The 27,230-nt window shown below is 43.1% G+C and overlaps 1 protein-coding gene and 1 long non-coding RNA gene across 5 annotated transcripts in view; one reads left to right on the forward strand and one right to left on the reverse strand.

The window, feature by feature from the left end:
- Nucleotides 1–524: 524 nt before the first annotated feature.
- zgc:77752 (uncharacterized protein LOC393862 homolog) overlaps nt 525–27,230 on the forward strand; it is a 44,420-nt gene continuing 17,714 nt past the window's right edge. Inside the window, exons 1-12 of one of the 3 annotated variants that reach the window (XM_061896184.1) lie at nt 525–721; nt 782–970; nt 1,037–1,117; nt 2,609–2,727; nt 5,928–6,065; nt 6,129–6,400; nt 6,466–6,759; nt 10,379–10,609; nt 10,677–10,793; nt 10,859–10,960; nt 17,251–17,328; nt 19,610–19,720. In XM_061896184.1, the coding sequence (XP_061752168.1) occupies nt 783–970; nt 1,037–1,117; nt 2,609–2,727; nt 5,928–6,065; nt 6,129–6,400; nt 6,466–6,759; nt 10,379–10,609; nt 10,677–10,793; nt 10,859–10,960; nt 17,251–17,328; nt 19,610–19,720 (1,731 nt within the window). In that variant the 5' untranslated portion in view covers nt 525–721; nt 782. Of the gene's footprint in view, nt 971–1,036; nt 1,118–2,608; nt 2,728–5,927; nt 6,066–6,128; nt 6,401–6,465; nt 6,760–10,378; nt 10,610–10,676; nt 10,794–10,858; nt 10,961–17,250; nt 17,329–19,609; nt 19,721–27,230 lie in introns of all 3 variants that reach the window. The other 2 variants (XM_061896183.1, XM_061896185.1) reach the window with 2 other exon arrangements.
- Nucleotides 555–25,839, reverse strand: LOC133550111 (uncharacterized). 2 transcript variants are annotated; one of them, XR_009806237.1, is made up of 4 exons: nt 25,307–25,839; nt 10,848–10,945; nt 2,700–2,778; nt 555–886 (listed from the first exon to the last, which is right to left on the reverse strand). It is a non-coding gene; the product is annotated as an uncharacterized LOC133550111 (long non-coding RNA). The 2 variants fall into 2 exon arrangements; XR_009806236.1 differs by lacking the exon at nt 555–886 and having other exon boundaries at nt 2,538–2,778; nt 10,848–10,941; nt 25,307–25,835.

A 27,230-nucleotide genomic window follows, 5' to 3' on the forward strand; every position in this document is an offset into this window, starting at 1 on the left:
CATGCCTGCAGTTCCAAATAATTAAAGTCATTGATGTCAAGTGGTTTGCAAAAAATGTTTTCCTTGCATTACCTGATTATAATTCGTAATGTATTTGTTTGGAAATAGTTTTTTGAAAGGAAGAAAAATCTTTTGCAATTAACTTTTAAGTCAAGTTAATACACACAACTATGAAAAAAGTATGGATTCAATTTGAGTATGTCATTTTAAGTTCCATGTCATACATACATTTCTCCAGAGAACAATTTTGTGCTCATTAACCTTATTTCACAAAAACAAAGAAAATGAAAATGTATTTACAAAGGATAATGCTCAATTTTGTTTGACAACTATTCATCTAAATGTAGTTGTGTGGGGGTGATCATGGGTGACTGGTCAAATGCAGAGAATAATTTCACCACACCGTGTGTGTGTGTGTGACGATCATTGGTAATTTAACTTGAACTTTAACACCGAATCCTTGATTATTAGTCATGTAGCTAAATAAGGAAAGTGAAACAAAACGACAGTAGAATTGTGTGACTGATAACAAGGACATGGATACAGTTTTCAATATATAAGCACTATTTAATTGGTCTAAAGCATTTATGACAGCTAATCAGGCTTAGTAAATCTGGGTCAACTCTCGTGTGTACACTTCACCATCGCTCCATCGCCCTTACGTCTACTTTGCTTTACTTTACTTGTTCTTTGGACTCATTCATGTCAATCAAGCAGACAGGTGAGTGTTCCATTTCAAACTTACACTTGAGAATTTGCTGATGTGGTTCGCCTGGTCCAGGATGCAGACCTTGACCCAGCATGTCCCCTTCCCTCGGGCCGCTTACTCCCAAGCCCGGGAAAACCTGGTGAAGGCCATCCCGCCCAAACTCCTCTGCTTGCTGGCCTGCGGGGGACTAGACTGTCGTTACGAAGGACCAGAGTGTTGGAAAACGAGCCAGCAGGTCATCCGTGGCGTTTTCTCCTCATGGTAAGAGTCTTTGCAGTACAAATTTTGTCATGCGTCGGGGACATGACTTCTACCAAATAATCTCAGGGTGACTGATGACATCATCGCTATGGCACGCCCGTCCACAAGATTGATTGAAAAGTTCAACATTATAGAACAATTTCAGAGGTATACCTTCAAGAATCATTTGTCTTTGTACAAACCCTGTTTTCGTGAGTTGGGAAATTGTGTTAGATGTAAATATAAACAGAATACAATGATTTGCAAATCATTTTCAACCCATATTCAGTTGAATGCACTACAAAGACAACATATTTGATGTTCAAACTTTATTTTTTTTTGCAAATAAACTTAGAATTGCATGGCCGCAACACGTGCCAAAGTAGTTGGGAAAGGGCATGTTCACCACTGTTACATCACCTTTTTTTTTTCTTTTTACAACACTCAAACGTTTGAGAACTGAGGAAACTAATTGTTGAAGCTTTGAAAGTGGAATTCTTTCCCATTCTTTAGTGCTTCAGTCGTTCAACAGTCCGGGGTCTCTGCTGTCGTATTTTACGCTTCATAATGCGCCACACATTTTCGATGAAAGACAGGTCTGGACTGCAGGCGGGCCATGAAAGTACCCGCACTCTTTTTTTTCTTTTTTTTTTACGAAGCCACGCTGTTGTAACTCGTGCTGAATGTGTCTTGCTGAAATAAGCAGGGGCGTCCATGAAAAAGACGGCGCTTAGATGGCAGCATATATTGTTCCAAAACCTGTATGTACCTTTCAGCATTAATGGTGCCTTCACAGATGTGTAAGTTACCCATGCATGACTCGTCAGACCACAGAACACTTTGCATCGGTCCATCTTAGATGATCTCGGGCCCAGAGAAGCCAGCGGCGTTTCTGGATGTTGATAAATGGCTTTCGCTTTGCCTAGTAGAGTTTTAACTTGCACTTACAGATGTAGTGACAAACCGTATTTAGTGACAGTGGTTTTCTGAAGTGTTCCTGAGCCTATGTGGTGATATCCTTTAGAGATTGATGTTGGTTTTTGATACAGGGCCGTCTGAGGGATCGAAGGTCACGGTCAATCAATGTTGGTTTCCGGCCATGCCGCTTACGTGGAGTGATTTCTCCAGATTCTCTGAACCTTTTGAGGATATGGAAATCCCTAAATGTCTTGCAATTGCACTTTGAGAAACGTTGTTCTTAAACTGTTTGACTATTTGCTCACGCAGTTGTGGACAAAGGGGTGTACCTCGCCCCATCCTTTCTTGTGAAAGACTGAGCATTTTTTGGGAAGTGGTTTTTATACCCAATCATGGCACCCACCTGTTCCCAATTAGCCTGCACACCTGTGGGATGTTCCAAATAAGTGTTTGATGAGCATTCCTCAACTTTATCAGTATTTATTGCCACCTTTCCCAACTTCTTTGTCACATGTTGCTGGCCTCAAATTCTAAAGTTTATGATTATTTGCACAAAAAAAAAGTGTATCAGTTTGAACATCAAATATGTTGTCTTTGTAGCATATTCAACTGAATATGGGTTGAAAAGGATTTTCAAATCATTGTATTCCGTTTATATTTACATCTAACACAATTTCCCAACTCATATGGAAGTGGGGTTTGTACACAAGTACACCTAGTGCATCTTGATTTCCTCTACAGATTAAATATAAGATCCATCATAAACATGCAAGTACCTGGCGAGCATGCGCACTGTGGACCCCCTTTGGACCCTGGAAGTGGCTTCACATACCTGCCGCAGATCTTCATGGAGAATGACAGTGAGACCTTTTAGATACCACCAGTTGTAGCAGAGCCTTCATTAGCTTGACCTGTACAATTAAATGAGATCCAATACAAGACTTGTATAAAAAACTCTTGGCTGAATGTGTCGTCCTGCGGGGCTAGAACCAGGGAGCAGTGCTAGCTAAGGAGCAAAGAGCCTACACTGCTCAAAACGTGACACTTTTTCTGTTTAAACTGCACTGCTACTGAATTGAGTAAGAAAAGGGTTGTCTCATCATTGATAATTCGCCACGTCCGCGTGAGTCTCTCACTTCCATTTAGGGTGCAAGAGGGTTCACTCTGTGCATCGCTCTCTGCAACTGAGCGTTTTTATTTAACAGCAAAATTAGATGCACGGAGTGAATCCTCTTTTCCGTAATCTACAATCTTTGTGGCGGATGGCAAGAGCCCAAGCTGACACACACTCGGAGAGCCTGGCGGGTCACAAAGAAAGTGCTGATAATTTTTGGGCGTCTCATGTGTGAGCATCGATTTGTTTGGAAGTAAAACCGCCTAAACCTGAGCTCTTCGATATTTACTGAAGTACAATTTTGGCTAATAGAGATTGACAGTTTTATTTCCTTAAGACACTTTAAAGCAGGGGTCGGCAACCTTTACCACTCAAAAGAGCCATTTTGACCCGTTTCACAAAATAAAGAAAACATGGGAGCCACAAAACTCTTTAGAAATTTAAAATGAAATAACACTGCGTACAAAGTTTTTTTTTGCTTTGTATAAACCAGGGGTCTCAGACACACGGCCTGCACCTTAATATGAAAATGTATTATTAGTGCGGCCCGCAAGTTTTATTTGAATAACGCTTGACATCACATTTGCCAACAATCACAATTTTTCTGGGAGACTCCCGATTTTCAGAGCTACTATTCTCTCGAATGTCTGCTGATTTTCACCCAAACAACAATAATAAGGGCGTGCTATGATGGCAAAGCGTTTAGTGACCTCTACAACCGGAATAAACAGCTTGCCAGTCCATTCTAATGTATGTGACTTTAGCGGACACACATAAGTGACTGCAAGGCATACTTGTTCAACAGCCATACAGGTCCCACTGTCCGTTTAAACAACTTTAACACTCTTACTAATATGCGCCACACTGTGAACCCACACCAAACAAGAATGACAAACACATTTCGGGAGAACATCTGCACCGTAACACAACATAACAAATACCCAGAACCCCATGCATCCCTAACTATTCCGGGCTACATTATACACCCAACCCCGTCATGCCACGACCCACCAGTTGGGAACCACTGGTCAACTGTATGAGTTACTGTAATATTTCCATGTCTGTCCAGAGTGATTGACCACTTATGTTACAGTTTACTTCTCAGAAAATGATTCCCTGAACAGACACACAACAGTTGTTCATTTATTCTAATACTGTGGCTTTATTGTTTTGTGTATATTTTATAGTTTTGTGTATCTGAAATAGGATTAGCCACATTGCCATAAATGGAAATTAAATAATATAAAAGAACCCAGAGATGAAGGGGTGCTTTATTTTTTGTTTTACTTTTGTAGATGTTAAATTTGCAGATGATTACTGCAATATATATTTCGAAAAGATTCATTGCTCTTCCTTTTTGCTTTTACCAGTAGCAGTTTAGAAGTCTGGAGTAAAAAAGTGCACAAGTAGGTCAAATGCATTAGTTAATTTCAGGTGGTTAATCAAAGATCCATACAACATAATCTGATATGATTTCATTCTTTAAAGCACTATTTATGTATTTTTTATGATAAACAAGTGCTAAAAATGTTTTTGCTTGCACGCTTTGCACGCTCACATGAATTATTTGTGCCCCAGGTGTGCCCCAGTACAGTATTAGGTCTAGTGACGCCCCTGGATTCAAGTATTTATTCTGTTGCGTTACAGTGCGGATGTTCTCCCGAAAAGTATTTGTCATTCTTGTTTGGTGTGGGTTCACAGTGTGGCGCATATTAGTAAGAGTGTTAAAGTTGTTTAAACGGACAGTGTGACCTGTAAGGCTGTTGACCAAGTATGCCTTGCAGTCACTTACGTGTGTTCACAGCTGCCGCACACTACATGAGCCAGGCCGGCACTCAGATGGCATGGTATAAATGCGGACGAAACGACATGTTCTAGGGCAGTGGTTCTCAACCTTTTTTCAGTGATGTAACCCCTGTGAATTTTTTTTTATTTCAAGTACCCCCTCATCAGAGCAAAACATTTTTGATTGAAAAAAAGAGATAAAGAAGTAAAATACAGCACGATGTCATCAGTTTCTGATTTATTAAATTGTATAACAGTGCAAAATATTGCTCATTTGTAGTGGTCTTTCTTGAACTATTTGGAAAAAAAAGATAGAAAAATAACTAAAAACTTGTTGAAAAATAAACAAGTGATTCAATTATAAATAGGATGTCTACACATAGAAGTAATCATCAACTTAAAGAGCCCTCTTTGGGGATTGTAATAGAGATCCATCTGGATTCATCAACTTCATTCTAAACATTTCTTCACAAAATAAGAAATCTTTAACATCAATATTTATGGAACATGTCCACAAAAAATCTAGCTGTCAACACTGATTATTGCACATTTGTATTTTTTTTTCACTGTTTATGAACATACATTCATATTTTGTTGTAGTATTATTCAATAAATATATTTTTAAAGGATTTTTGAATTTTTGCTTTTTTCAGAGTATTTAAAAAAAAATCTCACGTACCCCTTGGCATACCTTCAAGTACCCCCATTTGAGAACCACTGTTTTAGGGGACGTTAAAGGCCTTGCCATCACGGCACACCTATTTGAGAATATTATCCTCGGGAGATTTCTGGGAGAGGCACTGAAATCCATAAACCTCCCGGAAAATCGGGTAAATTATGGTAAAAAAAAAACAAACCCTAATAAATCAAAGTGTACTACATTTAAAGGGAAATATTTGCATTACCATGCCTAATTTGGTCTCCAAATATTGCTGACAATATTGTCGTTTATCGGCTACAATTTATGGGACAACACATCGCCCAGCAAAAATGTTTTATTGTGACAATTCCTGTTTTGGACATTTCTCTTTCTAACGGTTTTGGGAAATCGAGCATAACTGCAGTATATTAGTAGAAGGCTGAACTCTTTATTGTAATGTGCAGATATTGTACCTAATGTTGTGACTCAAACCTTTTGATGTTCTTTGTGTGAATGTTCAGTTTATTTCTACAACTTTGGGATGCCAGATTTCGGCGTGTCCTCCCTCGTCGGCATCGTCGATGGCGTAAAGGTGTTGGCCTTCGCTGCGGGGGAGGGAAGGGTCGCTGTGCACTGCCATGCCGGTCTGGGCAGAACAGGTCCGGGTTGGGATTGCGCCAGGGGGTGTGTGTATACACAACTTAACACCGACTGCTCCACAGGTGTCCTAATAGCCTGCTACTTAGTCTACACTTTGCGGATCAGTCCCAGTGAGGCCGTGCACTACGTCCGCATCAAAAGGCCGCGCTCCATCCAAACGCGAGCGCAGATCAGTCAGGTGTTTGACTTTGCCCGCCTGCTTGGTACGCAACTGCTTCAGTACCCGGACCTTGGCTTACGACACGGAGCCCCGGTCACCCTGCAGCACTACCTCAACCGCCAGGCTCTACTGCTGCACGGCCAGGAGGCACGCAAGCTCAAGTACACACCCAAGGTACCCTGAACACCCCCCCGTCTGACTGAAAGGTGAGTGTCACTCGCCCACCCTCTTGTTCTCAGGTGATCTACCTCCTGTGTGTGCGCCTCTCCTGCCTGGCTCTGGCGCTCCCTACAGCTCCAGAGATTGATGCTGAATTAGAGAAGAGGTCTGCACTGAGGATCTTGAGCAGGACCGTGAGGGAAACGCTGGTGTCCAAACAGCACCTGCCTTTGCTGAGGGAGCGTCACAATATCCCACGGCCTGGCTCGGGCTCCGTGTCCTCTTGGGATGAGCCCCTGGGATTCTCAGAGAGTAAGAGAGATTTGCTGCTCAACAAACGCAGCTACAGCGACTCTGACCTCGGCGGGATTGCGGTAAATGCAATTGGAAATTTGACCTCGAATTGAGGGTAATGACACATTTCACCAAGTAAGACCTTAGGTCAGTGGTTCTTAACCCTAGGGGTTCGGTAAATCGACCTCAGGGGTTCGGCGGAGGTCAAAACACACCCAACTCTTCGTGTAAATACAAACTTCTCCCTATCGGCGTATTACGGATACGGAAACAGCTGACTGAGTTGCAGGTGTGTAATTTGTTGTGAGTTTATGCACTCTCTTGGGGCGGCATAGCTCGGTTGGTAGAGTGGCTGTGTCAGTAACTTGAGGGTTGCAGGTTCGATTCCCGCTTCCGCCATCCTAGTCACTGCCGTTGTGTCCTTGGGCAAGACACTTTACCCACCTGCTCCCAGTGCCACCCACACTGGTTTAAATGTAACTTAGATATTGGGTTTCACTATGTAAAGTGCTTTGAGTCACTAGAGAAAAGCGCTATATAAATATAATTCACTTCACTTCTTGGTTTTGTTGTTTGAACAAGGTGATGTTCATGCACGGTTCATTTTGTGCACCAGTAAGAAAAACATGGTAACACATTAGTATGGGAAACATATTCACCATTAATTAGTTGCTTATTAACATTTAAATTAGTAACATATTGGTTCCTAACTAGTCATTAAGTACTAATTAATGCCTTATGGGGCGGCGTGGCGCAGTGGGAGAGTGGCCGTGCGCAACCCGAGGGTCACTGGTTCAAATCCCACCTAGAACCAACCTCATCACGTCCGTTGTGTCCTGAGCAAGACACTTCACCCTTGCTCCTGATGGGTCCTGGTTGGCGCCTTGCATGGCAGCTCCCTCCATCAGTGTGTGAATGTGTGTGTGAATGGGTAAATGTGGAAGTAGTGTCAAAGCGCTTTGAGTATCTTGAAGGTAGAAAAGCGCTATACAAGTACAACCCATTTATCATTTATTTATTCAGCATGGCCTTATTATAACCCTAACCTTCTAACCCTGACCGTAACCAACTCTAAATTAGAGTCTTCATTACTTAGAATATGTTCCCCAAGTGTCCGAATAACTTTAAATTAAGTCTTTGTTACTTAGAATATGTTCCCCATACTAAAGTAATACCAAAAACATGTGACTTTGTCTTGAATTTGAAAAAAAAACATTTTATTTTTCACCACAGAAGGGTTCGGTGTATGCGCATTTCAAACTAGTGGGGTTCGGTACCTCCAACAAGATTAAGAACCACTGTCTTAGTTCAATAAGAATGTATACACGTCATTTTGGGTGGGCGGATTCTAAATGGCACCGTAGAAGTATCAGAATGAGAGGAAACGATGATAACAATAGAACCGGAAGTACAACTTGATGCAGACAAGTGCTTTTTCGGGCTACCAAATACAATATGATGATATTAAAAGAAAGAAATGCAAACTGCAAAGCGACATTTTATTATGAAAGGGGACCTATGACAGGGTTCCACCTTTTAAAACATATTGAAGTAATATATTGTATGAATGGCTATGAATATATTATTTTAAATCGAATACGGATGCACCGAAAAAGACTGATCAGCAAAACCGCAGCGCCAAAAGCGGTGATAGTGATGACCTAAGCAAAGCGCGGCATAGCTCGGTTGGTAGAGTGGCCGTGCCCGCAACTTGAGGGTTGCAGGTTCGATTCCCGCTTCCGTCATCCTAGTCACTGCCGTTGTGTCCTTGGGCAAGACACTTTACCCACCTGCTCCCAGTGCCACCCACACTGGTTTAAATGTAACTTAGATGTTGGGGTTTCACTATGTAAAGCGCTTTGGGTCACTAGAGAAAAGCGCTATATAAATCTAATTCACTTCACTTCACAAAGATGCCCGCCACTGTCTGGAGCTGAGGCAGCATGTCTGTCGCCTGCCATGTAGACCTATTTTAATTAAGGCTGTCTAACGATTCAAATATGTATCCCAATTAATATCATTTTCTTCAGAGTTAACTCAAACTTAATCAAAGATAGATTTCATTCATTAGTGTACCGTAGACAGATCATTTTAATGTTTCATAACCATGACTGGACAATTAATTTTCTTTGACTAAATGTTTTTTAAACATGTATTTTAACAGCTTGTTTCTAGAACGTCATCAAGAACGTTGACTGGGAGGTGTTTATTATAATTTGGGGAGAGTTCGCTGCTCACCTGCTAAACACCTATCTGTAATCGCGCTGATTACATGCGCTCTGAATACGCACTGCTGATTGGTTGTTACCGCTCTGAATACGCACTGCTGATTGGCTGTTACCGCTATATATGTAACCAATCAGATGGTTGTGTGGGTGGGACAATGCTGGGTGCTGTGTAGGAGACAGAGGCAGAAGGGAGCGGAGCAGCTTGTTAAGACTTTAGCTTAGGCGGCTACTTCATATGTTCGTGTGGAAACTCGTTCGGTACACCTCCGCACCGAACCGGAACCCCAGTACCGAAACGGTTCAATACAAATACACGTACCGTTACACCCCTAAGTTTCACGCACTACTAACACAAAATGTGGCTTATTAGGATCATGCTGTGATTGTCGAAGATGTTTGGTAATGTAATCTGTGATATTTCTACCTGAATAAATGCTTCTGATATTCTGTACGTTACATGAAAATGTTATAATGTTATATACCATGAATTGATTAACCTGGACCCCGACTTAAACAAGTTGAAAAACTTATTCGGGTGTTACCATTTAGTGGTCAATTGTACGGAATTGTACGGCTTCACGGTGGCAGAGGGGTTAGTGCGTCTGCCTCACAATACGAAGGTCCTGCAGTCCTGGGTTCAAATCCAGGCTCGGGATCTTTCTGTGTGGAGTTTGCATGTTCTCCCCGTGAAAGCGTGGGTTCCCTCCGGGTACTCGGGCTTCCTCCCACTTCCAAAGACATGCACCTGGGGATAGGTTGATTGGCAACACTAAATTGGCCCTAGTGTGTGAATGTGAGTGTGAATGTTGTCTGTCTATCTGTGTTGGCCCTGCGATGAGGTGGCGACTTGTCCAGGGTGTACCCCGCCTTCCGCCCGATTGTAGCTGAGATAGGCGCCAGCGCCCCCCGCGACCCCGAAAGGGAATAAGCGGTAGAAAATGGATGGATGGATGTACGGAATATGTACTGAACTGTGCAATCTACTAATAAAAGTATCAATCAATCAATCAAATAACCTTCTCCAATTAATTAATAACATAAATAAATAAATAAATGGGTTGTACTTGTATAGCGCTTTTCTACCTTCAAGGTACTCAAAGCGCTTTGACACTACTTCCACATTTACCCATTCACACACACATTCACACACTGATGGAGGGAGCTGCCATGCAAGGCGCCAACCAGCACCCATCAGGAGCAAGGGTGAAGTGTCTTGCTCAGGACACAACGGACGTGACGAGGTTGGTACTAGGTGGGATTTGAACCAGTGACCCTCGGGTTGCGCACGGCCACTCTCCCACTGCGCCACGCCATGTCATATTCAGCCTGCTAAACATTCTGTAATTGAGGACTCAACCGAAACACTTTATAAAGGAATTTACACAATTTTCAGCCAGCCAAAATCCCCCCTTTTTCCTCAATAACTAAATAGAGTTGATGTCCTCCTGTGAAATTGTATTTTGTCCCACAGGATCTGAGGACGAGTCGACACAGTGCTCCTACTTTTGAGAATGAGGGTCACTGGTGTGCACAGGATGTGAAGGGACCCGATCGGAGACCATTTAGCTCCAGGACACTTTTACTAGATAAGATCCACAAGAACCAATCTCACACACGCAATATGCAACCAAACGGCACCTTTACCAAGAGGTCAAAGTGCACGGTCAGAAAGGCTCTACCCAAATCTAGCTCCACCACTGAGGTAAATGATAATTTTTGATGAACAAAGTGAACTGCTGTGGTCTAAAACACGACGCTTACGTTAACAGTTGTGCAGGAACTGGCATGATGCGGGCACAACCCGCATGGCCCGCGCCATTGCCAACGCCATGGCGGACCACGCTCCACCAGGACAAGCTGTTCTGCAACGATCGTCTCTGCTGCAGGTGCTTACTAGATACACCTTTCCGCGTAACATTCGAGGTGTTGAGTTCACTCACCTGCCCAACAGGAGGAGATGAACAGTAGTCAAGGTGGCTGGGCTCTCATGGTGACGGAATGGGATCCTCATGTTCTGGCCTGTCTGCTGTGGACCTGGCTGGAGAAGCTCAAGGTCAGTGAACGCTATCACAAGGTTGGATATCTGTATCATACTCATTCACTAGGGGTGTGACGGTACGTGTATTTGTATTGAACCGTTTCGGTAAGGGGGTTTCGGTTCGGTGCGGAGGTGTACCGAACGAGTTTCCATACGGACATATGAAGTAGCGTAAACAATACTCAAAATGCCTGACTCCGCCCGGACAGCCCTGCAAAAGAAGACATGTCCAGAGAAAAGAGGACATATGGTCAGTCTATCATTTTGAGTTATGGTTATGTGTATTAACAATGTACGTTCAGGGTTAAAAAGGGGTGTTACGTTCCAGAAGGCTCGAAGTCTAGGGATCATACGGGAACGCAACATAAAAGTGTATAAATCAAATGAGTTGTAAATTAAAGACACTGAAGCCAAGAATTGAAAACAAAAACTATCCATCCATCCATCTTCTTCCGCTTATCCGAGGTCGGGTCGCGGGGGCAGCAGCCTAAGCAGGGAAGCCCAGACTTCCCTCTTCCCAGCCACTTCGTCTAGCTCTTCCCGGGGGATCCCGAGGCGTTCCCAGGCCAGCCGGGAGACATAGTCTTCCCAACGTGTCCTGGGTCTTCCCCGTGGCCTCCTACCGGTTGGACGTGCCCTAAACACCTCCCTAGGGAGGCGTTCGGGTGGCATCCTGACCAGATGCCCGAACCACCTCATCTGGCTCCTCTCGATGTGAAGGAGCAGCGGCTTTACTTTGAGTTCCTCCCGGATGGCAGAGCTTCTCACCCTATCTCTAAGGGAGAGACCCAAAGCTCATGACCATAGGTGAGGATGGGAACGTAGATCGACCGGTAAATTGAGAGCTTTGCCTTCCGGCTCAGCTCCTTCTTCACCACAACAGATCAGTACAACGTCCACATTACTGAAGATGCCGCACTGATCCGCCTGTCGATCTCACGATCCACTCTTCCCTCACTCGTGAACAAGACTCCTAGGTACTTGAACTCCTCCACTTGGGGCAGGGTCTCCTCCCCAACCCGGAGATGGCACTCCACCCTTTTCCGGGAGAGAACCATGGACTCGGATTTGGAGGTGCTGATTCTCATTCCGGCCGCTTCACACTCGGCTGCGAACCGATCCAGTGAGAGCTGAAGATCCCGGCCAGATGAAGCCATCAGGACCACATCGTCTGCAAAAAGCAGAGACCTAATCCCACGGCCACCAAACCGGAAACCCTCAATGCCTTGACTGCGCCTAGAAATTCTGTCCATAAACAAAAACTAGTGTATTGAAAAGTGAGCAGGTGGTGGGACGGGTACAACAAGGACACAACGCTAGCCTAGCTTGGGACTACTGGTGCTGTCAAAGAAATGAACAAAACATACCAAAATACACCTCTAGAAAAGAAAGGTAAGCCGACAAACTAAAGCTATTTAATTAGCATCAACCAAAAACCTACCTAACTACTCTAACCAAAGAGGGGGTCCATGAATTGATTAACGTGGACCCCGACTTAAACAAGTTGAAAAACTTATTGGGGTGTTACCATTTAGTGGTCAATTGTACGGAATATGTACTGAACTGTGCAATCTACTAATAAAAGTATCAATCAGTCCAAAACATACAAGAGTGACAGCCACCACTAAGCCTGGTGTCTCTATACACAAACATTTATCCTACGTGTGTAATTCTTCAGAGTTTGCAATGGCTCCCTGTTCATTTTAGAACTGATTTTAAAACATTGCTGTTTGTTTTTAAATCTTTACATGGACTGGCACCTCAATATATCTCGGACCTTATCCAAATTTACATCCCTGCGCGCGCTCTGAGGTCCGAAAGCCAGCTCCAGCTCGTGGTGCCCAAGACCAGACTTAAGACCAGGGGAGACAGGGCCTTCTCTGTGGTCGGCCCTAAGCTCTGGAACACTCTGCCACTCCATGTTCAAACTGCTTCCACAGTGGAGTGTTTTAAGTCTCGTCTTAAGACCCACTTTTATTCTTTGGCTTTTAACACTACGTGAGTTGTGTGGTTCTCTGTTGTCCTCTGTGTTTTTTATACACTTTTATTTTTATTTTACTGTTTTAATTGATTTTACCCTTTAAAATAGTTTTTAATCATATTTGTTTTTATATTTTTATTTTTATTCATTTTTTGTTTTATTCAGTCATTGGTGGAGCATAATATTGTTTTTAACATGGCTGTGCAGCACTTTGGAAACGTTATTGTTGTTTAAATGTGCTATATAAATAAAGTGGATTGGATTGTAGTGTATAGAGGCCTGTCTAACCTTTCCCAAGACTAGGCCGCAGATACTTACAAAGGTTGGAAGGTCAAACAAAAAGGAAGACAACAAAACAAGTGGCACAGGTTTAGCAAAAAGCTTAAAAAAAAAAAAAGATTACAAAACAAAGTAGCGCCAAAGACAAAGTAGCGTCTCTCAAAACTCCCCACAGCATGTCAGAAAAAGAATCCCTCAATCCGGTGGCTAAAAGGTGGTTTTAAGCAGGTCAGGAGGATGAATGGCTGATCAACAAGTGAAATGAGGAGCAGCTGGGAACAGAAACCGGTTGATTGGCAGCAGAGGTCATGATTGAGTGTGACTTGTTCAAACAAAAGAAGAAAAAAACACAAAAACAAACCACCACTACGTGGAACGTAACAAGGGGTTAAAAACAAAACAAATTGTGCGCGCAGCAGCAGTATTTGTGAGGGAGGGGCAGAGAGCGAGAGAGTTATGATAAACGTGCATGTGTCGCCAGGCTCTGCTTTTTATCCATTGATTTATCAGATTAAATGTTTTATTATCTAAAGCAGGGGTGTCAAAAGTGGGCCAGAGGCCATTTGCGGCCCACAGCTAATGTTTAAAAGGCCCACGGCACATTCTAAAAATACTATTAAAATAAACAAAAACATAACAAAAGTGAAATAAAAAAGCTTGAAGGTTAAATGTAATTTAGAGAAAGTTGCAATGTTGACTAATAAAACAAAGCAGTTTTTTTTTCTTTCAAACTGTCATTGCTCAAAACATAATAGTGAATCAAAATCAGTGTTATTATGAATTATTGACCTATCCAAGGTTCTCGTTACTTCACATCAAATATTCCACTAAGAAAAATATTTTTGGTGGAAGATTTTGCAAATTTGGTGAATAAATAACCCCAAAAAATTATATTTTGTTGTTTTCTTATTGTACCGAAAATGAACAGAACCGTGACCTCTAAACCGAGGTACGTACCAACCCGAAATTTTTGTGTACCATTCTATCATTCACTATTCTTACAGTCAAAAATATTGAAATTTTTATGATATTTTGTATCAAACTGCACAAACAATGTATAAAGCCAAAAATAAATAGTCCTAGCAATCATTCAAAAATTGTTCAGCACACTAGAGGGGGTTTACAATTTAAGGGGGGATTTAAATTTCAAAATGCTTGGTTACAGAACGACCATTAAAAGTTTTTGTATTTCAATTTGTGGAGTGAAACTAGGGCAGCACGGTGGTTCAATCCCGGACTCGGGATCTTTTTGTGTGGAGTTTGCATGTTCTCCCCGTGACTGCGTGGGTTCTCCCCGGGTACTCCGGCTACTTCCCACCTCCAAAGACATGCACCTGGGGATAGGTTGATTGGCAACACTAAATTGGACCTAGTGTGTGAATGTTGTCTGTCTATATGTGTTGCCCCTGAGATGAGGTGGCGACTTGTCCAGGGTGCTCCCCGCCTTCCGCCCGGTTGTAGCTGAGATAGGCACCAGCACCCCTCGCAACCCAAAGGGGAATAAGCGGTAGAAAATGGATGGATGGAAGTTTTCTTACTGTACCAAAAATGAACAGAACCGAGGTACGTACCAAACCGAAATTTTTGTGTATTGTTACACCTCTATCATTCACTATTCTTGGTCAAAAATATTGAAATTTAATGACATTATTTTGTATCAAACTGCTCAAATAATGTATGTAGTGGCAATCTTCACCTTTAAATGTTCAAATTTATTGACACTACTCAACAGGTTTGAGGGAGTGATCCTACGCAGCAGCAAACATTGCATTGAAGTGAGGTCCAGTCAGAAATACAGTTAATGCATATTTATTAATTAACTTGCAGGGTGAATGAAACATACCAAGGATTATTGTAGTGACATGGTGCCATATGTTCTCCTGTCTTTCCTGCCTGTTGCTGTGTGCCGTTGTCTGCTGTTGTGTGCCGTTGTCTGCTGTTGTGGTAAGAACGTTTGTGCTCCCACACCTGAGTCCTCTCTAATCAGCTCACCTGTGCTCCTATATATATGCCTTCAACCCTGCACTCCTAAACCAAAAAGCCCGCCACCTAGTGACAAAAGAAAGTAATGCCAACCCAAAAATGAGGATGCCTTAAATGGCTCCTACAATGTATAAAGCCAAAAATAAATAAAGTCCCAGCAAGCATTCAAAAATTGTTCAGCACACGAGATTTAAGGGGGAATTGAAATTTCAAAATGCTTAGTTACATAACGACCATTAAAAGTTTTTGTATTTCAATTTGTGGAGTGAAACTAGGGTAGCACGGTGGTAGAGGGGTTAGTGCGTCTGCCTCACAATACGAAGGTCCTGAGTAGTCCTGGGTTCAATCCCGGACTCTGGATCTTTTTGTGTGGAGTTTGGATGTTCTGCCCGTGACTGCGTGGGTTCTCTCCGGGTACTCCGGCTACTTCCCACTTCCAAAGACATGCACCTGGGGATAGGTTGATTGGCAACACTAAATTGGCCCTAGTGTGTGAATGTGAGTGTAAATGTTGTCTGTGTTGGCCCTGCGATGAGGAGGCCACTTGTCCAGGGTGCATCCCGCCTTCCGCCCGGTTGTAGCGGAGATAGGCGCCAGCACCCCCCGCGACTCCAAAGGGAATAAGCGGTAGAAATTGTTAGAATAATTATGTATATATTATCATCATAACTACATGCTTAAGGGCCGTTACTATAAAGTATTGTCAATTTGTGCTGAAGCGGGTTTTCTGTATTTGTGCAGAACTAGCAATCTGAGAGATTGCTTGCCTTTCTTTCCTATGAGTGTTCTGTCCAGATTCCGCATGCTGACTGCCAAGGCCAAACATTCTGTTCTGGGACCAGCACAAGAACAAACTGGCCGATAGCACCAAGTGTCAACATATTTGCATTTTTGTATTATCATATCTTGTGTCGAGTCCACTCCCCCCTTTTTCCCTCAGTCACAATGATGTAATAGGGATTTCTTTAATAAATACAGGAGGCACGCGGGCCGTTCTTTAGAACGTTGTTTGGATCTGTAACTAGAGTGCAGCCCAAAACACGTGTCTCCTCATGAGCTCTATTTAACTCTGTGTCTGCTTGGTTCCTTGGTTCTTGTCTGATTAATAGATGTCACCAGTGTTTGAACCTGACATGGATGGAGTGAAACTATGGAATGGTTTGAATGTGGAGTTAAAAAGCAATGTCCAAACATAAACCAGTTTAAAAAGAAGTATAGGTGCGTGGTATTCCAGAGGTACTGAGATGAAGAAGGGCTTTGATATTGGGTTGTTTGTGTTACAAAAGAGTGTGGGGAATGCCCGTTGAGGCATTGGTGCTGCTGCTGTGGCAAGATACCATTTCCATGATCACTCGTGGTAATGGTGTGGCTATGTGTGTAGTGTGCATATGTATGTATAATTGATGTATATACAAGTTCATTTAATTTGTACATAGAGTGAACAGGTAGTTCTACCTCAGAGTAATTTAGGATTTAAAGAAAAGTGGTGGGATTAAATAAGTGTAAACTTCTCACTCTTGTTTTTGTTGTTTATTCTCCATTGTTTTCATTTTGTTATAATGGCTGTTAAGACGGGCTTCATGGTGGCAGAGGGGTTAGTGCGTCTGCCTCACAATACAAAGGTCCTGCAGTCCTGGGTTCAAATCCAGGCTCGGGATCTTTCTGTGTGGAGTTTGCATGTTCTCCCCGTGAATGCGTGGGTTCCCTTCGGGTACTCTGGCTTCCTCCCACTTCCAAAAACATGCACCTGGGGATAGGTTGATTGGCAACATTAAATTGGCTCTAGTGTGTGAATGTGAGTGTGAATGTTGTCTGTCTATCTGTGTTGGCCCTGCGATGAGGTGGCGACTTGTCCAGGGTGTACACCGCCTTCCGCCCGATTGTAGCAGAGATAGGCGCCAGCGACCCCAAAAGGGAATAAGCGGTAGAAAATGGATGGCTGTGAAGACCATAGCACTGTATTGGATCAGGCTTGCTCTTGTTTTTTCGCATATTTGAAATACAAATAAATCAATCAATCAGTGTTTACATGCAATCTAATGCTTCCTCAATCTTTACACAGGAGCCTGTTCTTAGTGTTGAAGATATCGCCAAGTTATCTTGTGCAGGAAGCAACAAGCCCCTTGGAGTGCTCAATAAGGTAAAGAATTCTTCTATTACCAAATTTTCCGGACTATAGGGCGCACTGCCGATGCGCGGGTCTATTCAGGTCTATCAGGTCTATCTAGACCGATTTTTTAATTTTATTTTAATCTTCAATTTTTTTCTTCCCCCACCCCCCTTGTTTACCTGTATGTCATCTTTTTTGTAAGGGGCGCTGCAAGCCGGCAGACCCGTCAGCGATCCTGTTCTGTCTCCCTGTAATGTTTGTCTGATCTTGAATGGGATTGTGCTGAAAATTGTAATTTTCCTGAAGGAACTCTCCTGACGGAATAAATAAAGTACTATATATATATATATATATATATATATATATATATATATATATATATATACATATATTTTCATACAAAAGGCGCATCGGATTATAAGGCGCATTAAAGGAGTCATACTATTATGATTATTTTCTACATGTAAAATACTTCCTTGTGGTCTACATTACATGTAATGTTGGTTATTTGGTCAAAATGTTGCATAGATGATGTTTTACACATCTTCAAGTCGCTTTCTGACATTCGCTTCAGGATGCGCCGTTTTGTGGGCCGTCTTATTTACGTGCCTCCACTTGGACAGCGTCTTCTCCCCGTCATCTTTGTTGTAGTAGTGTAGCGTGCAACGACGGGAGTGGAAGAAGTGTCAAAAGATGGCGCTAACTGTTTTAATGACATTCAGACTTTACTTCAATCAATAACGGAGCAGCATCTCGTCATTCGTGGCTCACTAGTGCTACAAAAACGCCCGGAAATGTGTCCCGTAAAAACCGTCCGACCCGAGCTCTCTAATAACTAAAGTTCCCTGGGTGAATAATGTTAACCCACTACACATGTAGTTTTTACCACTTCCAAAGCGAGTCGACTGACAGATATCAGTTAGAACTTTATGCTACTTCATATTATAAATGGAAACAGGTTACAAGAAGACAGAGAAAAAGAAGCTAATCAACTACACGGACTACAAAGGCGGATGTGCGCAAATTTTCAGGACTTATGCAGATCCCATACACATCAGCAGGTACCAGAAAGTAAGAAAAGTCGCTTTTGCATAATATTGCGAAACAAAACACCCGATAAAATGTCTGCTAATAAGTGCCAATTTGCAGACCTTATACACACACCATAATCTTGACGAGTATGTCTCACTACTGTAACTGTAACTGTAACACGCCGACAATCCGTCAAGCGGTGCGGCTTCCCAGCTTTTTGAGTGCCGTGTGTAATGTTCTATATCAGGGGTCGGGAACCTTTTTGGCTGAGAGAGCCATGGAAGCCGAATATTTTAAAATGTATTTCCGTGAGAGCCATATAATATTTTTTTAACACTGAATACAACTAAATGTGTGCATTTTTATGTAAAACCTACATTAGGGTATAACACGTCTGTTATTTTTTTAAATAACATTTTTATTCTGAAGCTAACTAATAATAAAAAAACATATCTCTTATCATTCTTGACTTCTTGAACAGGTGCGGTAGAAAACGGATGGATGGATAAAAATGCAAGAGAATGTTTTATATTTTGAACGTTATTTTAACACTGTTTACCAGTGAAATTATTCATTACTTCTCGTGTTAAGCAATGTGTCCTAAGATTTATCTGAGAGCCAGATGCAGTCATCAAAAGAGCCACATCTGGCTCTAGAGCCATAGGTTCCCTACCCCTGTTCTATATTCTCAATGAAAGGGCATTTTATGACTTTTTAAAATTTGATTATGTGATATGGTATGATTTTATTGTAATGATATTATTGCATGATTTTTGTATGTCTCTAATTTTGGTATTCAGGGACTGCAGATGGAAATTAGCTTTTTAGCTATAATCTGGTACAGAACACATCTGTATTTGAACTTAATGTTTCTGTGTATTGTCCTTTTAAATAAAGACTAAACTAACTAATGGAACATTTAAAGTTCGGTGTTGCGTACTGGCATCATATTGCAGTCCACATGCATCTCTTATGTGTGACTGCCATCTACTGGTTACACTGATAATTACATAATGTACCATAGCTTCGAGGTTGATAAGCACAACAAAAATGTTCTGTACATTAGGCGCACCGGTTATAAGGCGTAACTGTTGATTTTTGAGAAAATTAAAGGATTTTAAGTGTGCCTTATAGTCTGAAAAATAGGGTACTGTTGTCTGTTGTTCCTGTTTGATGTCAATGAACGGGTTGATTATTGATCCACAACTCCAGTCCTTTTGGTTTGAATCTCTCAGCAATTGCATACCATTCCTAAAAAGGTACTTGCTTGTGTTTTCAGTCCCAGAAACACACCATTTATTGTTTGTTGAGCTGTGTGAGCACAGTGACCCACCTGTGTCCACACAGAGAAGATGCGGTGTTACAGCGGCTGATACAGGCGCTAACAAAGGTAAAACGATATATTGTGAGCTCATAACAAGGTGATGTACTTGCGTTTTCCTAACAGAGGCCTCGGGAAGACATGGGGAGCTTTGCAAATGTATTGAAGATTTTAAGGTCCAACATGAGGGCAACTTTTCACAATAATTAGCTGACATGGGACTGTAGTCATCAAGACAAACTTGAAGTATTTGATCACCAGTTAATAAGTGTTGGGAACATATTAGCAAAAAAATGTGCACTCACAATTTACAATTGACTTGCATGTTTTTGGGATGTCGGAGGAAGACAAAGAGTATCCGGAGACCTGAAACCCACAAGGAGAATATGCAAACTTCACTCACAGATTTTCTACATGTTTGGACTGTAAAAGGCAGAGGTGCAATTTTTGGATTTCACTGCTAAAATGTCAACTCCTTTTGGTGACATTGCCAACGATGAACATGTAATATTGTTATGGAAAAGATGGACAAACTATCTGACCTATTTTGAAGTCATTATAGATAAATGCATCACTGTAAATGTACAAAGTATCTTCATGGTGATAAAAAACAATCAAAGATGGCTGCCTTTTTTTTTTTTTTGACACCCCCCATAATTTACCTGTATCTCACCTTTTTTGTATGTTGCCTTGTCATTTGTACTTCCTGTTTACATGAGGGGGGGCGTGATGGATGTTGCCTACTTCCTGCTTACATGTGGGGGCGCTGTGTTGGACGTTGCCGACTTCCTGTTTACATGAGGGTGGGGCCGTGTTGGATGTTGCCTTGTCATTTGTACTTCCTGTTTACATCAATCAATCAATCGTTTATTTATATAGCCCTAAATCACAAATGTCTCAAAGGACTGCACAAATCATTACGACTGCGACATCCTCGGAAGAACCCACATAAGGTCAAGGAAAACTCACACCCAGTGGGCAAGGAGAATTCACGTCCAGTGGGACGCCAGTGACAATGCTGACTATGAGAAACCTTGGAGAAGACCTCAAATGTGGGCTACCCCCCCCCCCCTCTAGGGGACCGAAAGCAATGGATGTCGAGCGGGTCTAACATGATACTGTGAAAGTTCAATCCATAGTGGCACCAACACAGTTGTGAGAGTTCAGTTCAAAGCGGATCCAAGACAGCAGCGGGAGTCCCGTCCACAGGAAACCATCCCAAGCGGAGGCGGATCAGCAGCGTCGAGATGTCCCCAACCGATACACAGGCGAGCGGTCTATCCTGGGTCTCGACTCTGGACAGCCAGTACCTTATCCATGGTCATCGGACCGGACGGACCCCCTCCACAAGGGAGGGGGGGACATAGGAGAAAAAGAAAAGAAGGGGCAGATCAACTGGTTTAAAAAGGAGGTCTATTTAAAGGCTAGAGTATACAAATGAGTTTTAAGGTGAGACTTAAATGCTTCTATATGAGGGGGTTCTGGATGTTGCCTTGTCATTTGTACAAACCCTGTTTCCATATGAATTGGGAAATTGTGTTAGATGTAAATATAAGCGGAATACAGTGATTTGCAAATCCATTTCAACCCACATTCAGTTGAATATGCTACAAAGACAAGATATTTGATGTTCAAACTTATCAACTATTTTTTTTTGCAAATAACTTACAATTTCATGGCTGCAATATGTGCCAAAGTAGTTGGGAAAGGGCATGTTCACCACTGTGTTACATCACCTTTTCTTTTAACAACCCTCAATAAACGTTTGGGAACTGAGGAAACTAATTGTTAAAGCTTTGAAAGTGGAATTCATTACCATTCTTTTTTTATGTAGAGCTTCAGTCGTTCAACAGTCCGGGGTCTCCGCTGTCGTAATTTACCCTTCGTAATGTGCCACACATTTTCGAAGGGAGACAGGTCTGGACTGCTGGCGGGCCAGGAAAGTACCCGCACTCTTTTATTACAAAACCACGCTGTTGTAACACGTGGCTTGGCATTGTTTTGCTGAAATAAGCAGGGGCGTCCATGATAACGTTGCTTGGAAGACAACATATGTTGTTCCAAAACCTGTATGTACCTTTCAGCATTAATGGTGCCTTCACAGATGTGTAAGTTACCCATGCCTTGGGCACTAATGCACCCCCATACCATCACAGATGCTGGCTTTTGAACTTTGCGCCTATAACAAGAAAAATGTTTTGCAATTAACTCTTAAGTCAAGTTAATACACACAACTATGAAAAAAGTATGGATTCAATTTGAGTATGTCATATTAAGTTCCATGTCATACATACATTTCTCCAGAGAACAATTTTGTGCTCATTAACCTTATTTCACAGAAACAAAGAAAATTACTATTTTGATTATTTTCATCACATATTTATTCACAAACTTTGGAAGTCAGGCTGGTCCACGTTCACGTCCTCCGAGGTGGCGATAAAGACACAAAAAGACGAACTTGAACTTTACGCGTATAACAATCCGGATGGTTATTTTCTTCTTTGTTCCGAGGACACCACGTCCATAGTTTCCAAATATAATTTTAAACGTGGACTCCTCAGACCACAGAACACGTTTCCACTTTGCATCAGTCCATCAGCGGCGTTCCTTGGTGTTGTTGATAAATGGGTTTTTCTTTGCATATTAGAGTTTTAACTTGCACTTACAGATGTAGCAACCAACTGTAGTTACTGACAGTGGTTTTATGAAATGCTCCTGAGCCCATGTGGTGATATCCTTTACACACTGATGTGGATTTTCGATGCAGTACCACCTGAGGGATCAACGGGCGGTATAGCTCGGTTGGTAGAGTGGCCATGCCAGCAACTTGGGGGTTGCAGGTTCGATTCCCACTTCCGCCATCCTAGTCACTGCCGTTGTGTCTTTGGGCAAGATACTTCACCCACCAGCTCCCAGTGCCACCCACACTGGTTTAAATGTAACTTAGATATTGGGTTGGCAGAGGGGTTAGTGCGTCTGCCTCACAATACGAAGGTCCTGCAGTCCTGCGTTCAAATCCAGGCTCGGGATCTTTCTGTGTGGAGTTTGCATGTTCTCCCCGTGAATGCGTGGGTTCCCTCCGGGTACTCCGGCTTCCTCCCACTTCCAAAGACATGCACCTGGGGATAGGTTGATTGGCAACACTAAATTGGCCCTAGTGTGTGAATGTTGTCTGTCTATCTATGTTGGCCCTGCGATGAGGTGGCGACTTGTCCAGGGTGTACCCCGCCTTCCGCCCGATTGTAGCTGAGATAGGCGCAAGCGCCCCCCGCGACCCCGAAAGGGAATAAGCGGTAGAAAATGGATGGATGGACTATGTAAAGCGCTTTGAGTCACTAGAGAAGAGCGCTATATAAATATAATTCATTTCACTTCATCAACGGTCCGTAATATTATCGCTTACATGCAGTGATTTCTCCAGATTCTCTGAACCTTTTGATGATTTTACGGACCGTAGATGGTAAAATCCCTAAATTCCTTGCAATAGCTCGTTGAGAAATGTTCTAAAACTGTTTGACAATTTGCTTACAAATTGGTGACCCTCACCCCGTCCTTGTTTGTGAATTACTTAACATTTCATGGAAGCTGCTTTTATACCCAATCATGGCACCCACCTGTTCCTAATTAGCCTGCACACCTGTGGGATGTTCTAAATTAGTGATTGATGAGCATTTTTCAACTTTATCAGTATTTATTACCACCATTCCCAACTTCTTTGTCACGTGTTGCTGGCATGAAATTCCAAAGTTAATGATTATCAGTTTGGACATCAATCAATCAATCAATCAATGTTTATTTATATAGCCCCAAATCACAAATGTCTCAAAGGACTGCACAAATCATTACGACTACAACATCCTCGGAAGAACCCACAAAAGGGCAAGGAAAACTCACACCCAGTGGGCAGGGAGAATTCACATCCAGTGGGACGCCAGTGACAATGCTGACTATGAGAAACCTTGGAGAGGACCTCAGATGTGGGCAACCCCCCCCCCTCTAGGGGACTGAAAGCAATGGATGTTGAGCGGGTCTAACATGATACTGTGAAAGTTCAATCCATAGTGGCTCCAACACAGCCGCGAGAGTTCAGTTCAAAGCGGATCCAAGACAGCAGCGAGAGTCCCGTCCACAGGAAACCATCTCAAGCGGAGGCGGATCAGCAGCGTAGAGATGTCCCCAACCGATACAGGCGAGCGGTCCATCCTGGGTCTCGACTCTGGACAGCCAGTACTTCATCCATGGTCATCGGACCGGACCCCCTCCACAAGGCAGGGGGGGACATAGGAGAAAGAAAAGAAGCGGCAGATCAACTGGTCTAAAAAGGAGGTCTATTTAAAGGCTAGAGTATACAGATGAGTTTTAAGGTGAGACTTAAATGCTTCTACTGAGGTAGCATCTCGAACTGGAGGGCATTCCAGAGTACTGGAGCCCGAACGGAAAACGCTCTATAGCCCGCAGACTTTTTTTGGGCTCTAGGAATCACCAATAAGCCGGAGTCTTTTGAACGCAGATTTCTTGCCATCAAATATGTTGTCTTTGTAGCAAATTCAACTGAATATGGGTTGAAAATGATTTGCAAATCATTGTATTAAGGGTGGAGTGCCATCTCCGGGTTGGGGAGGAGACCCTGCCCCAAGTGGAGGAGTTCAAGTACCTAGGAGTCTTGTTCACGAGTGAGGGAAGAGTGGATCGTGAGATCGACAGGCAGATCGGTGCGGCGTCTTCAGTAATGCGGACGTTGTATCGATCCGTTGTGGTGAAGAAGGAGCTGAGCCGGAAGGCAAAGCTCTCAATTTACCGGTCGATCTACGTTCCCGTCCTCACCTATGGTCATGAGCTTTGGGTCATGACCGAAAGGATAAGATCACGGGTACAAGCGGCGGAAATGAGTTTTCTCCGCCGGGTGGCGGGGCTCTCCCTTAGAGATAGGGTGAGAAGCTCTGCCATCCGGGAGGAGCTCAAAGTAAAGCCGCTGCTCCTCCACATGGAGAGGAGCCAGATGAGGTGGTTCGGGCATCTGGTCAGGATGCCACCCGAACGCCTCCCTAGGGATGTGTTTAGGGCACGTCCAGCTGGTAGGAGGCCACGGGGAAGACCCAGGACACGTTGGGAAGACTTATGTCTCCCGGCTGGCCTGGGAACGCCTCGGGATCCCCCGGGAAGAGCTAGACGAAGTGGCTGGAGATAGGGAAGTCTGGGCTTCCCTGCTTAGGCTGCTGCCCCCGCGACCCGACCTCGGATAAGCGGAAGATGATGGATGGATGGATGGATGTATTCCGTTTATATTTACATCGAACACAATTTCCCAACTGAGAGAGGGGTGCCGTGTTGCGTTTTAAAACCCGGACGTGCTATTTGAAAAGCGTCCTCATTCCCGCAGCAAACACTTGAGGCGTTATAAGAAAGAACCGTGGGAGTTTTCTGGTAAATTAAGCGTTTGAAGTCAAACTGTTAGTAAAGCGTGGTCAGACATGTTTCCCTTCGACTCTCCTTAAAGACTCGAGCGAGCTAAGAAATGAGAATATTAAGAAAATGTCAAAGTTTGTAGAAAGTTCGAAACTTTTTTCAGACGTTAAAGCTTTTTCGTTTGAAGTTTCAAACAATTCCGTCCTCGACTTACTCTAGTTTATACTCACTGAAGTGGAAAAACTGTACCTTTTTTCACCACTTTTTCCAAATCGGAGGTGCTTGGCCGACCCCTAGCGGTGACGTCACGGCCAGTCGGCGGTGGTGTGTTAGAACAACAAACTACTTAATTGCTGTGATTCACCGCCACGCCACCTGATGTTACGATGCTTGCCAAGTGAGCCTGCGGCCGCGTCGTCATGACATTTAGGCTCTAATGATGTCATCTGGCGGCGGGAACACAGGCACAGCGTCAGGATGCTAACGTGCAGGTTAGCATTTTGCTCCAAGGCGACAAAGTTCACCAAGAAAGCCGCCGGTCGTCCTGACAGGTGAGTCACGTGGTCCGACATGTTCCCCTTCGACTCTCCTTTAAGACTCGACCGAGCTAAGAAAAGAAAATATTAAGAAATGTCAAAGTTTGTAGAAAGTTCGAAACTTCCCGGAAGTACGCATCTGGCGGTGCGTTCACGAGCCTCGGAAGTATAGCGCATACACCGTAATAATGAACGTGAGCGTTTTGATTAGATGCCACGCTGCGAATTCCGTTAATAGTAGAGGGCGTTTGAACGCACCGCACCATCCCCTTGGCAACATTGTCATAGTGAAGTTGACAAGTTCGGTCTAAACAATTTGAATGAACATGCTGGATTAGAGGAATTGGACTTTTCATAAAGTCAAATAAGTTTAAAAAAAGAGACCAACAAATGGAATTGAACTCGTTTTTTTATTCTTCTTGTCACTGAGTAAAAAGCACACCTGGTAAGTAAGACTTTTACAGGTGATTAGTAGAATTCTGCCATTGCTTTCTGTCTTAATAACTTTACCTTGGCGGTGACTTTCAGTGTGTACTTTTAGTGCAGTGTGCACCTTTAGTGCAGTGTGCACCTTTAGTGTGTGCCTTTAGTGCAGTGTGCAACTTTAGTGTGTGCCTTTAGTGCAGTGTGTACTTTTAGTGCAGTGTGTACCTTTAGTGCAGTGTGTACCTTTAGTGTGCGCCTTTAGTGCAGTGTGCGCCTTTAGTGCAGTGTGCGCCTTTAGTGCAGTGTGCACTTTTAGTGCAGTGTGTACTTTTAGTGCAGTGTGTACCTTTAGTGCAGTGTGTACTTTTAGTGCAGTGTGTACCTTTAGTGCAGTGTGTACTTTTAGTGCAGTGTGCACCTTTAGTGTGTGCCTTTAGTGCAGTGTGTACTTTTAGTGCAGTGAGTACCTTTAGTGCATTGTGCACCTTTAGTGTGTGCCTTTAGTGCAGTGTGTACTTTTAGTGTGTGCCTTTAGTGCAGTGTGTACCTTTAGTGCAGTGTGCACCTTTAGTGTGTGCCTTTAGTGCAGTGTGCACCTTTAGTGTGTGCCTTTAGTGCAGTGTGTACCTTTAGTGCAGTGTGCACCTTTAGTGTGTGCCTTTAGTGCAGTGTGTACTTTTAGTGCAGTGTGCACCTTTAGTGTGTGCCTTTAGTGCAGTGTGTACTTTTAGTGCAGTGTGCACCTTTAGTGTGTGCCTTTAGTGCAGTGTGTACTTTTAGTGCAGTGTGCACCTTTAGTGTGTGCCTTTAGTGCAGTGTGTACCTTTAGTGTGTGCCTTTAGTGCAGTGTGTACCTTTAGTGCAGTGTGTACCTTTAGTGTGTGCCTTTAGTGCAGTGTGTGCCTTTAGTGCAGTGTGCACCTTTGGTGTGTGCCTTTAGTGCAGTGTGTACCTTTAGTGCAGTGTGCACCTTTAGTGTGTGCCTTTAGTGCAGTGTGTACTTTTAGTGCAGTGTGTACTTTTAGTGCAGTGTGCACCTTTAGTGTGTGCCTTTAGTGCAATGTGTACCTTTAGTGCAGTGTGCACCTTTAGTGTGTGCCTTTAGTGCAGTGTACCTTTAGTGCAGTGTGTACCTTTAGTGTGTGCCTTTAGTGCAGTGTGCACCTTTAGTGTGTGCCTTTAGTGCAGTGTGTACCTTTAGTGCAGTGTGC

This window comes from Nerophis ophidion, linkage group LG03 (assembly GCF_033978795.1).
Source record: "Nerophis ophidion isolate RoL-2023_Sa linkage group LG03, RoL_Noph_v1.0, whole genome shotgun sequence".
Lineage (NCBI taxonomy): Eukaryota > Metazoa > Chordata > Actinopteri > Syngnathiformes > Syngnathidae > Nerophis > Nerophis ophidion.